Raw genomic sequence first — 11,933 nt, forward strand, 5'->3', positions numbered from 1 at the left:
TTTTTTTTAGGGTCTCACTGGGTAGTTCAGACTAGTCTTGAACTCACTATGTAGCCTAGGCTGGCCTCGAACTCGCAGAGATCCTCTTGCCTCAGCCTCCTGAGTGCTGGGATTACAGGCGTGTGTCACCATGCCTGGCTCAACTGAGTATTTCATTTTAAGGAATGGTGCTAATTTTTTTTAGATAGCACTAAAGCTTACATTTCAGTGGAATAGTTAATCTGGAATATCTGAAAAGATACTTGTATTTTGTTGTTAAATGAAAAAACAAATAACAAACAAAAAACTAGTTTCAAGCATGGTGGCTCTATAATTCCAGTACTCAGGAGGCTGAGGCAGGAGGATCACTAAGAGTTCAAGGCCAGCCTGAACTACAGTGTGAGACCCTGTCTCAAAAGAGGCAAGTTGCAAAACCATTTGAATAGCTTTAAAAATAACTTTAATCACTTGCCTAAAATCCTAGTACAAAACAAGGCAAACAAAAAACAGGTGTGGTATAATCTCACTTTTATAATTATTTATTATTTGGAAAAGATTTAGGTATCAAATATATAACAAAATAATTGTAAGGATATAAGACATTGGTGGTTGTAGCCTAGAAGTGTGAACTCATTACCATTTTTAAGTTTTCTTTCTTTTCTTTTTTGCAATGTCGGGAATCTAACCTAGGGGCCTCTCCCATATGCTAGGCAAGTTCTCTGCTCTACTGAACTATTGTCTCTAGCTAAGCTTCTCTTTTTCCTTGATGTACTTTCTGCTGTGTTGTAATAAGCAAATGTTTTTGTTAAAAAAAACATTTTCACAGGCTGGGGATTTGGCTGAGTTGGTCTGCCGCCTGCCTCACAAGTGCAAAGGCCCAAGTTTGATCCCCGGTACCAAAACCAAACCAAAACAAAACAAAATTTTCAGGTACTGTAACATTTTAACCATCTTACTCTTTAGAGATGGAAAATGAAAATTTTATGAATGAAATGATAATTGGAATTTGCTTCATAAAAATCAAGGATAGGAGGGGCTGGGGATTTAGCTCAGCGGTTCGGTGGCCTGTCTCGCTAGTGCAAGGACCCGAGTTCAATGCCCAGTACCAAAAAAAAAAAAAAAAAAAAAAAATCAAGGATAGGATACTGGGAAAACTGGCCAGCCACATGCAGAAGATTGAAACTAGACCCTAAGCTCTCACTGTCTACTAAACTAAAATAAAAATGGATCAAAGATCTAAATATTAACAGCAACAAAACCTGCTGAAAGATAAAATAGGTAAAACTACTGAAGCCAAGCATAGATGAGAACTTTCTGAATAGAACACCAATTGCATAAGCAAACAAAAAGAACAGAGTGAAGATACAACCTACACAATGGGGAAATTTTTTCGCCAACTATTCTTCGGACAGAGGACTAACATCTAGAATATATAAAAAACTCAGAAAAATTAGACCTCCCAAAATAAAAGACCCAATCAAAAAATGGGCAACTGAAATGATAAGACGCTTCTCAGAAGAAGTACAAATGACCAATAAATACATGAAAACAGTTCACCATCTCTGGGCATTAGAGAAAAGCAAATCAAAACAACACTGAGATTCTACCTTATTTCAGAAAGAATGGCCATCCTAAAGAAATAAAAAAAAAATAAATGATGGAGAGGCTATGAGGAAAAAGGAACTGTTCTACATTGTTGGTTAGAGTATAAATTAGTACAACTATTACAGAAATCAGTATGGAAGTTCCCCAAAAAACTAAAACTAGGAATTCCATTTGACCCAGGTGTTTCCCTTCTAGGCTTCTTCCTAAGTTAAAGACATCATATTACAATGATATGTGCATATCCATGTTTATAGCAACACAAATTACAATAGCTAAAACTTTTAAGTGGCCTATATATCCATCAACAGATGAATGCACAAAGAAAATGTGACATTTATACACAATGTAGTACTACTCTGCCATAAGAGATAAACTTGAGTCATCTACAGGAAAATGGATGCACTTTGAGACCATAATGTTAAGTGAAATAAATCAGACACACAAGTTTAAATATTGCATGGTCTGTCCTGGGTGTGGGGGCACACACCTATATTCTCAGGGCTTGGGTGGCTGGGTTGGGAGGATCACTTCGAGTTTGAGGCCAGCCTGGCTACACAGTTAAGTTCAAGGTCAGCCTGAACTACATAATGAAACCTTGTTTCACAAATCCACCCCGACAAAGCAAAACCAAAACCAAAACCAAAACCAAAGTGCTACATAGTCTCTCTTCTATGAGAAACCATATAAATAAAGAGTAAAATATGAAATAGATAATAGGAAACAGCAAGATGGATCTTTTGCATATAGAAAGCGGACCAAAAGATGGAGAAAGGCAGGAGGTAGGGGAGGGGACTGAGATTAAATAAAGGAACTGAGATGTGTTCTATACATGTACTAACTTCCCATGAAGAAGGTGATCATTGTGTACTATAAACATGTACAAAAAAAAGGGAAGGGATCCAAAAGATTCAGGGAGGGGGAGGGAAGGGAAGAGGAAGGGGACAAAAAAGAATTAACATCAAGGTCCTGAGTTTGATCCCTGGAACCAAAAAAAAAAAAAAAACCAAAGAATTAACATGTGTTAGGTACAAATAACAACTCCCTGTGATGAATGTAATCATGTTGTACTGCATGTATTAAAAATTTTTTTAGAAAATCAAAGATAAGACAAAAGTAAGTAGAGACATAGATGAAATGAGACTGCCCAATATTTGATAAATTAGCAAAGCTAGGTGATTGGTACACAAGGATTCATTACATAAATTCCTTTGTTGTATCTGAAATTTTCTACTAAAAATGTTTAAATTGGGTGTGGCAGCACACTACCGTAATCCTAGCACTTGGAGGCTGAGGCAGGAGAACTGTGGTGCCTTCAAGGCCACCCTGGGCTATATAGTGAGTTCAAGGCCAGTCTGAACTTTATAGTGAGACCCTGACTCCAAAAAAAATTTTAAGAGTAAGATTTTATCCCTATGTCCAGAGACTTCTGTGTGTGTGTGTGTGTGTGTGTGTGTGTGTGTGTGTGTGTGTGTGTGTATGTAGAGGGGTACTAGGGATTGAACCCAGGGCCTTTGCCTTAAACTACATGCCCAGCCCTTTTTTATTTTTATTTTGAGATAGGGTCTTATTTAGTTTCTAAGTTGCCAAAGCAGGGCATGAACTTGTGATCCTCCTGCCTCAATTTCTCAGACTGCTGGAATTACAGATGTGTACACTACACTCAGCTAAGATCTTGTATTTTTTAAGACCTTGTATTTTTTAAATATTTCCCAAATTGAAGGGACCAAGAAATGGAGGGAAGGGGGATGGAAGAGAGGGGATGTAAAAAGAATTACAATGTGTTATATACTACCAATTCCCCACAATGAATGTAATCTCTATGTTCTGCAAACACACGCTAATAAAAATTTTAAAGATAGTGTAAAAATTCCCAAATGATTCTGATATACAATCAGCTAGTTAATATCCTTTAACTATAATTTTAATAATTATTATCCATATAATTCACCTAGCTGATAGTGTATATACAGAATTTGGCTGGTTTTTGTCCCTGGTTCCTGGGACAAAATAAACTTTACATGCTATGTCTTTGTTATCCATGGTGGTCTCCTAAGACCATACCTGGGTTTATATTAACCGGATGACTCAAGGTAGTGGCTGGGGAGGCTAGAAAAATTAACCAAGTGATTCAAGGGTCCAGGCTTTGAGACAGGTATTATCAACCTAACCTCTGGGGAGGGGAGGGAGAATAAGAGATTGAGGTCTATCACATAGCCAGCGGTATAAAGAAACTGCAATGAGAACTCTGGACACCTGAAGCTTGCCTGAATAATCCTTTATTAATGGGCTGAGAGAGTGTGATGTCATCAAGACTCAGGAGCTTTCACCTTATATGCCTCTTCATTTGGTTGGTCCCGATCTGTACCCTTTATAATAAAATCGTTATGGTAAAGAGTACTTTCTTGAGTTCTGAGAGTCATTCTAATGAATCATCACACTCAAGCAGGTAATAGAAACTCCGAATTTATATCAAGTTGAACAGAAGTCCAGGTGGCCTGGACCCAGGAGCGGGTAGCTGGCATCTGAAGAGAGGTCAGGCATGTGGGGGAATGTGCCCTTAACCTGTGAAATCTGGCCTGATTCTGAGTAGTGTCAGAGCCACACTGCAACTAGGCAGTCATTTTAGAAGAATAACTTTCTTCTATTATAAAGTAGGGACAAAATTGCCAAGCCTGATACAAGTATTAAATGAGATTAAAAACACTGAACACAGTCTTGGACATGGTAGATGGAAAGTCAAATATCTCCCTGGCATGGTGGCACACGCCTATAACCTCAGCACTCAGGCAGGCCGAGGGAGGCATATCACAAGTCCAAGCCAAACCCGGCCTGGGCATTTTAGTGATTTAGCCAAACTCCTGTCTAAAAAAAAAAAAAAAAAAAAAATTAAAAAGTACCAAGGGGAAAATTTAAAAAGTCAAATATCTTATGGAGATTAAACCTGTCTGCTATGCACTTACTCTTTTTTTCCCCTCTTTCCCCATACTAGGAACTGAACCCAGGGCCTGCACACTGAGCTATATTCCCAGTCCTTGTTTTATTCTTTATTCTGAGACAGGGTCTTACTCAGATGCTAAACTGCCAAAGCCGGGCTTGATCCCTGCCTCAGCCTTCCAGAACGCTGGGATTACAGGCACATCAGGCTATGTATGTCTTAATGTGTTTTCTATATGGGATAATCCTTAACAACCTGCTGAAATAGAAGGAACAGTGAAAACAGGGGGTTTATTGGTGGGAATGACAAGCAAATGGGAGGAATTATTATGAAATAAAGGGCTCAGGTGGGGTAGGTGTAACAGCCAAAAAAGCAACAAGGAAATTATGGGTTAAGTGAGATGAGAGGAGACCTAGGACTGGAGAGGCACCTTGGGAAGACACATGTACCAAAATTTAGGTAACAAGGGTTCACTTTGATGTTGTTTAAGGACCTAGTGATGCCACTGAACCTTGGCAATCCCAAGGGAAATCACTAAGAAAAAAGAACATTCCTCTGTTCCCCCAAATCCCGGGTCAGCAGTAAAGGGGAAAGAAAGCCTTTCTGGTTTCCAGAGGTCACCTTGTGGCCCTGAGCCGGGGGCGGGGGAGGACGGGTCGCTAAGGATGCGTGGTGTGTAGCACCCCTGTCTTCTGCTACTTGGCTCTCACACCTTCTTTCTTCCACCGTCTGCCCTTTCCCATCCTCCAGATTACCTGTTGTTGGTAGAAGTTGCCAGCACTTTGTTCAAATCGCTCATCTTTGGTTTCTACAGTTTTTCCCAATTTTTGCAGTACCTGGGGACATAAGACAGAAAGGCCCATAAAGTTAAAGCCAAATCTCTCTTATCTGTAGGCCACATATGCCCCGGCTCCTCTCAGGGTCTTACAGGAGAAGCAACTAAAGGTTCATACTCCTATCAGCCCAATAGAATTAGGAACATAATACGTTGAACAAAATTTTGTGGTTCTTCTCAAACTGGAGTCTGGGAGTCTGCAGCAGTGTGCTACAGGTTGTATGTATCAGTATTTATTAGCTGGGTGTGGTGGCGAAGGCCTGCAATCACAACACTTGGGGTGCTAAGGCAGGAGGAGCATCACCAGATCGAAGGCAGCCTGGGCTACACAGTGACACTCTGTCTCAAAAAGGCAAAACAAAATAAAAATGTAAACAAATAAGTAAACAGAAAGTGGTTTTCATTTGTTTTTGGTACTGCTAGGGACTTGAATGTAGGGCCTTGCACAAGCTAAGCAAATCCTCGACTACCGAGCTACATCTCAGCCATAAAGTGTATGTGTTCATTTATGTATTGCAGTGCTGAGGATTAAACACAGGGCCTCCTGCAGGCTAGGCAAGCACTCTACCACTGAACTAGCATCATATAAAAAATTAAAATTGTGTGTGTGTGTGTAGGCAATGAAGAATGAACTCAGGACCTGTGCACTGAGTTAATCCCCAGGCCCCTCACTTTTCTTGGAGGCAGTGTCTAAGGTTCGGCTGCCCAGGTTGGGCTTAAACTTGTCATCCTCCTGCCTCAGCTTCCCAGAGTGCTGAGACTGCAGGCCTGTGCCATCAGGCTTGGCTTAAAATGTTCTTTTTCTAAGGGGGAGGAGGAGGGCATTATATCCAAACAAGGATTAAGAAGCAATATGTAAAATGTGCATGGCTTTTAAGATAAAACAAGAACCTTGAATACATTTTTTATTTGGGAGACCCTCTTCCAGCCATAGCCACATATCTTTCTTAGAGATGAGGTTAGAGAGGTGGGTAGGTGGTTCTTTGCTTACTGGGGCCCTTGTGGGAACTTTGGAAAGTCCTTATATAATACACTTGAAACTTAGCTAGAAATGAATGCTCTCCATCTATCTCCTCTTAACTAGGAAACATGACAGCCAACCATCATATGAGCCTCAGTGCTAATGCAAAGAGATGGTGACAGAAAAGAATCTGTCCTTAGAAAGGGCACTCACTTGTAATAAAGTGATTACATGTGGTAAGAAAACCCTGAGTCCTCTACTGTAACTCCCACCTTCGAAGGAAGCACGATCATTTTCCCAGGCCCAATTCAAAATGTCAGGAGTTGCTTTAACTACTTCTCCCTTGCTCAATATCCACCTTTGGGAACCATCCTGTGCTCTCTGGTCTCACTGCCACAGACTTAGTCCACGAGCTCACTGTTTCTTACTTGGCCTGCTACAATAGGTCTACCATGTGCTGTTTAAAACTGTTGAATGAGTCCTCACTAACTTGCTCAATAAACTTTTATTAAATGTCCATTACGTATCCATTAAGTGACAGTTTACACTCTAGCATGCATAAAGGTCCAAATAATCTGACCCTTCATTAAATGTCAGCTCTCATTATTCCTTCTTCCTGCAGGTCTCCCTACATGACATTTTTCTTAATTTCCTTAAGAAGCCACATTATTACTTGTGACAGATGCTGTTCTTTCTTTCTGCAATGCCCTTGTCTGCCAAGCAACTGTCTAAAAGAAATCCAGTTCAGGGCTGAGGATTTAGTTCAGTGGTGCTGCAGCCTGCCTTGTAGGCACAAGGTCCTGAGTTCCATCCCCAGTACCAGAAAAAAAAACAAAAACAAAAACAAAAATCGAGTTCCTACTGCAGATCCATTATAACACGTATCCACATCGGCTTCATCCCATTCAAGTTAGACTCTCTCCTAAGTGCTCACAACTTCTGTACTTCTATATTTCTATTACTGTTGTATTATTTATTTGTCTATATCTTCTTCTAAATTGAAACTCCTTGAGGACTGAGGACTTGTTTTACTTATTTAGATCTCTCGGTGTCCAGCCAGTAGAGGCTTGGTCGTTTAACACGAAGCGGTGAGACTGATGCAGGAAAGGATCATGGGCTGGTCCCTGAAGGAGGATTTTCACAGACTGAAATAGAATATTAAGAGTGAAAGTGGAAAGAGGACTCCAGGCAGACAAGAGTATCAGCAAAATCATGAGAGTAACTGTACAGAAGCTTCCTGAGATGGTTTGGCATAGCTTATTTAGGGTGTTTTATGGGAAATGGAGTTAGAAAAAATAGAGCCTCATTTGAGGGACTTTGAATCACATCCAAGGGTGTCCAAGTCTGGACATGACAGTAGAGAGGAGATTATCAGACAAAAGGAAGGGTAACAGGGAGAGGAGAGAAGGGAGGGCAGAGAAAGATAATGCAGGGGTGAGTGAGGATCAAAGTATGCTATATGCAGGTATGAAAATGCCATAGTTGGACCCAATTTTGTATATAATAAATATGCACTAATAAAAAAGGACTGAGAGTTTGTATAAGCTAAAACTTAAAGCCAGGCATGATGGTGCATGCCTACAGTCCCAGCTACTCAGGAGGCTGAGGCAGGGCATTTGAAAATTCAAGGTCAGCGTGAACAACTTCATGAGACCCTGTCTCAAAAAAATAAAGGGCTGAGATGTAGCTTCATGTGAGTTAAATCACATGTTAAAGTTAAATCCCCAGTACTGGGGAGGGAAAAAAAAAGTCCCCAACTCTGGAGAGTAAGAAGGCTGACTGTGGAGTCTCTGACCCAAGCGTCTCCAATCTTACTACGAGGGTAGGGTTAATGTCTCTCACTTTCAGGGCTCTCTCTGTAGTAGTTAGTATCGAGGGTCTTGGAGTCAGACACAAACTATTATATCATTATGTCTGGTTTTACTCCTCTGCTTATAAGTGCCTATATTTCCTTTTCAGTTTAGCCACATTGGTTTGTGTGTCTCACCACCCCTCTGAAGATGTGCAGAACTTGCCCTCTTCCTGGCTCCACCCTCTCCCCTGACAAAACATTGTCTTCCGACCAGAAAGTTGCAAAACCACCTCATTTAGTGCTAAGTACAGTTCTTACTTCCTTTTTGCTACCACTCCCTTCCTTTGCCACAGCTGGGTTCTTCTTAGGTAGAGAGGGTAGAAAAGATAAAGAGAAAAATAACTCAGTCTAGAGTCAGTGTAGGGATTGGCTGGGACAAGACAATTGTCCAAATCTCTGAAAGACTCAAGATTAAAAAGGCTTAGAGAGCATGTGCTAAGGGAACCTTCCCAGCTTCAACTGTAACCGTGAAAAAAACCAATGTTAACACCTTGGAAAGATACCTCAGGATTCTGTTGTTGCTGTGAACATCAGGTCTGTGGGTCAGACACTATATTCTAGGTCAGTGGTGGCGAATCAATGGCACACATGTTATTTGTTTTTAAGACAAAAGATGTTAATGTATGCATTGTTTTTTTCAAAACTAAAGCCTCAGTATTCGAATTTAATTGCAGTGATGGCATTCTGTGATAAATAAATGGATTTGGGGATTGCAGTTTGGATACTTGTCTCTAAAAGGTTCTCACCATCACTGTTCTAGGTGTTTTTCTTTAAGGAGAAATCTTTAAGGGAACACAATATACAAATGCTCAACAAATGTTTACTGAAAGAATAAATTAATTCTACTTTTGGACTGCTTCTTGTTGAAAGTGCACAGAATGCCAATTCCTAAAGTCCTGCCTTCAAATTTTGCCTCAGTTTGCCTGGCCAGGCAGCTAAGAAATTAGAATACAGATATCTAGAGAGAAAGAGCAAGAGTAAAGATTAGTAAGTAAATGTGACAAAATGCTAGTATTTGGTGAATCTGGATGAACAGTATCCCAGTGTTCACTGACCTAGTCTTTTGTTTCGTAGATTTTTTTAATCACTGCATACATCTTCAGTAGCTTACAGTTCCTCACTATGATCCTTCCCTATACTCAGTTATTACAGTTCAGATAATTCTCTTAATTGGGGAACTTTGAATAGGGCCTGGATGTTAGATAATATTAAGGAATATTGTTAATTTTTTCTTAGGTTGAGTAATTTTACTGTGGTTATATAAAGATACTTAGGGTATATGCTAACGTAGACTTTCCTTATCATGTCCTCAATATACTTCTTCCCGCCTGTTCTCTGACCACTTTCTGTGCTCCAGCTCAGCTGCATTTCTCACAAGCCTGCCTGAGAGGATCTGCAGACTCCTTGCCTTTCTCTCACTGGCACTCCTCAGCATAAATTCGCTCTCACCACTTGCTTGAGAATTCAATCCCCACTATAAAACCACCCTCAGCTCTTGCTAAATCTTTCTGTCCTCTGAATCCCCACAGACATACCTATCTCTCAGGTCACTTATTTTTTACTTTATTTTACTAGATTGTAAGCTTCTGGCAGGTAAAACCACCTCTTATTCACCTCTAATTTCCCTCCTGGGTTCATTCCAGCCCCTGAACAAAGGAATCTTCTGTAAATGTTTGGTGAATTAAACCCTCTGGGATATAGATGAATAAAAGTCAATGGAGGCAAAGACCAACAAAGGAGTGGTAAACAATGCCCTTTCTCAGGGGAGATCTGAGAGGTCTGCCACAGAGAAATCAGAAACACGCAGTGAAAGCAATAGTTTGAAATGTGAGGCTGTATCATACTGTAAAAATACAATAAAGCTTGTCTGAACCCAGTCACATGATGAGTTTGGGTGGGAAGCAGAAAATAGAACAAGAACAATGGTTCATCCTTTTTGTGTTTAACAGTCACCAGACATTTATTCCCAGCTCTTCGGAGCAAAAAGTGTTTCTACAGCTAGCCCTGCTCCTAAGAGAGGATCAGCAGGATGTGGGGAGGCACAGATGTGGGCTTATCAACAACACTGCAAAGGGAGCAGCCTGAGGTTACAATTCAAAAGCAGGACACCTGGGTTTCAATAATAGTTCTGCCATTTACCAATCTCTTTTCAAACTTGTTTCCTCATTTCTAAAAGTGGGATGCCAGGGCTGAAGAGTGAGTGGTAGCGTACTTGCATGGTCTGGATTTGATCTCCAGCATCACACACACACACACACACACACACACACACACACACACACAAATTGGGACACTAACAATTTGCTTAAATTGCTGAAGAGATGAAGTGAGATCACATGACTAGAATGTGGGCTCCAAAAGGGAGAGATCATGACTTGTTATATCCCTGCCCCTGGTCCATTTTAAGTGCTTGATATTTGACACATTTGGCTATTTGAGACATTATTCACAGAATTATATCCAACAGCTTACAGAAAAGTTGAAAAGTGTTCTAGAGAATCCTTTCTTTTACTGTAAATTTCTCCCTCTTTTATCTTGCTTTCAGTAACTTTGTGAGACTCAAAGAATCTGCCTCTGGGCTGACCCGGCTGAGCAAGTTCCCTTATCCCAGGCCATTTCTCCTGGGCAGCACCTCTAAGCACTGCTTCAAGTTCAGTGTTGCCTGTCCCTGTGTCTGAACCTGATTTCAGAGTATCTTGTCTGAATTAATGTGGAGTTTCCCAGGCAGAACCAGGTTTGCCTCCTTTTTCTCTACCTTACCAAGGTTCGAGGCAGAAAGCTCAAACCTGGGTGCTACCTGGGTGACTGGTTTTCCTCTTGGGAAATATTTTACTTTTAGGTTTAAGGAGTCCCTTGCCCCTTTCAACTTGGTATTACCAAATTGAATTTCATCAAGAAAATCAACCTCAGTCGGGCATGGTGGCACATGCCTGTAATCCCAGCACTCCAGAGGCTTAGGCAGGAGGATTGCTGTGAGTTCAAGACCAGCCTGGGCCACATCGTGAGGTCCAGGTTAGTCTCAACTACACAGTGAGACTCTGTCTCAAAAAAAAAAAAAAAAGAAAAAAAAGAAAAAGAAAATCAGCCTCCTTTTACATACACAAGACCTGAGGGCCCAAAGTTGGACATTATTTACCTAAGGTTTTGGAGAGGAGAGGAGAGGAAACTCAACTTAAGAGCACAGTATTGATGACAGGCTCAGTGATGGCAAACTTTTTAGAGCTATCAATGATACAAAGAGCTCACTGTGGCACGAGTGCCATAGGTTTGCCACCACTGCTGAAGACAGGGTGAGTGAGGCAAAAATCATTTGCTATGTCTTTTATTTAATTAATGAATTAATTTATGAGGTACTAGGAATGGAATCCAAGGCCTCATGTGTATGAGGCAATTGCTCTGTCACTGAGCTACCTCTTAGCTGTCTTTTATTATTTATTGTTTGAGGCACTGGGGACTGAACCCAGGGCCTTCACACTGAGCTACATCCCCAGTCCTTCCTCTGAGACAGAGGAGTCTCAGTCATTCACTAAATTGCCCAGGTTGGGCTCAAACTTTTGATCTTCCTGCCTCAGCCTCTCAGAGTGCTGGAATTATAGGCATGTACCACCATACTCTACTTTATCTTTTTAATTTAATTTTATTGTTTGTGGTGGTAAGGATGGAACCCAGGGCCTCTGGCATGCCAGCAAGCTCCTAAGTCATCACTGAGCTATACCACCAGCCCTTGATATGTCTTTTGGGTTTTTTTTTTTTTTTTTTTTTCCAA

At 40.8% G+C, this 11,933-nt stretch overlaps 1 protein-coding gene across 6 annotated transcripts in view; it reads right to left on the reverse strand.

Annotated features, from left to right (window-relative positions):
• The window catches only part of Bin2 (bridging integrator 2), a 35,988-nt gene that overhangs the window by 22,355 nt on the left and 1,700 nt on the right, over nt 1–11,933 (reverse strand). For 5 of the 6 annotated variants that reach the window (XR_004517257.1, XM_033763633.1, XM_033763632.1 and 2 more), the window contains exon 2: nt 5,275–5,355. Coding sequence is in view for 4 of the 6 variants with exons in the window: in XM_033763633.1 (XP_033619524.1) it covers nt 5,275–5,355 (81 nt within the window). In the remaining 2 variants the exon portion in view is untranslated. Of the gene's footprint in view, nt 1–5,274; nt 5,356–11,933 lie in introns of those variants that run through there. The other variant, XM_033763634.1, reaches the window with a different exon arrangement.

Source organism: Fukomys damarensis, unplaced genomic scaffold (genome assembly GCF_012274545.1).
Source record: "Fukomys damarensis isolate Sample0158 unplaced genomic scaffold, DMR_v1.0_HiC HiC_scaffold_15, whole genome shotgun sequence".
Lineage (NCBI taxonomy): Eukaryota > Metazoa > Chordata > Mammalia > Rodentia > Bathyergidae > Fukomys > Fukomys damarensis.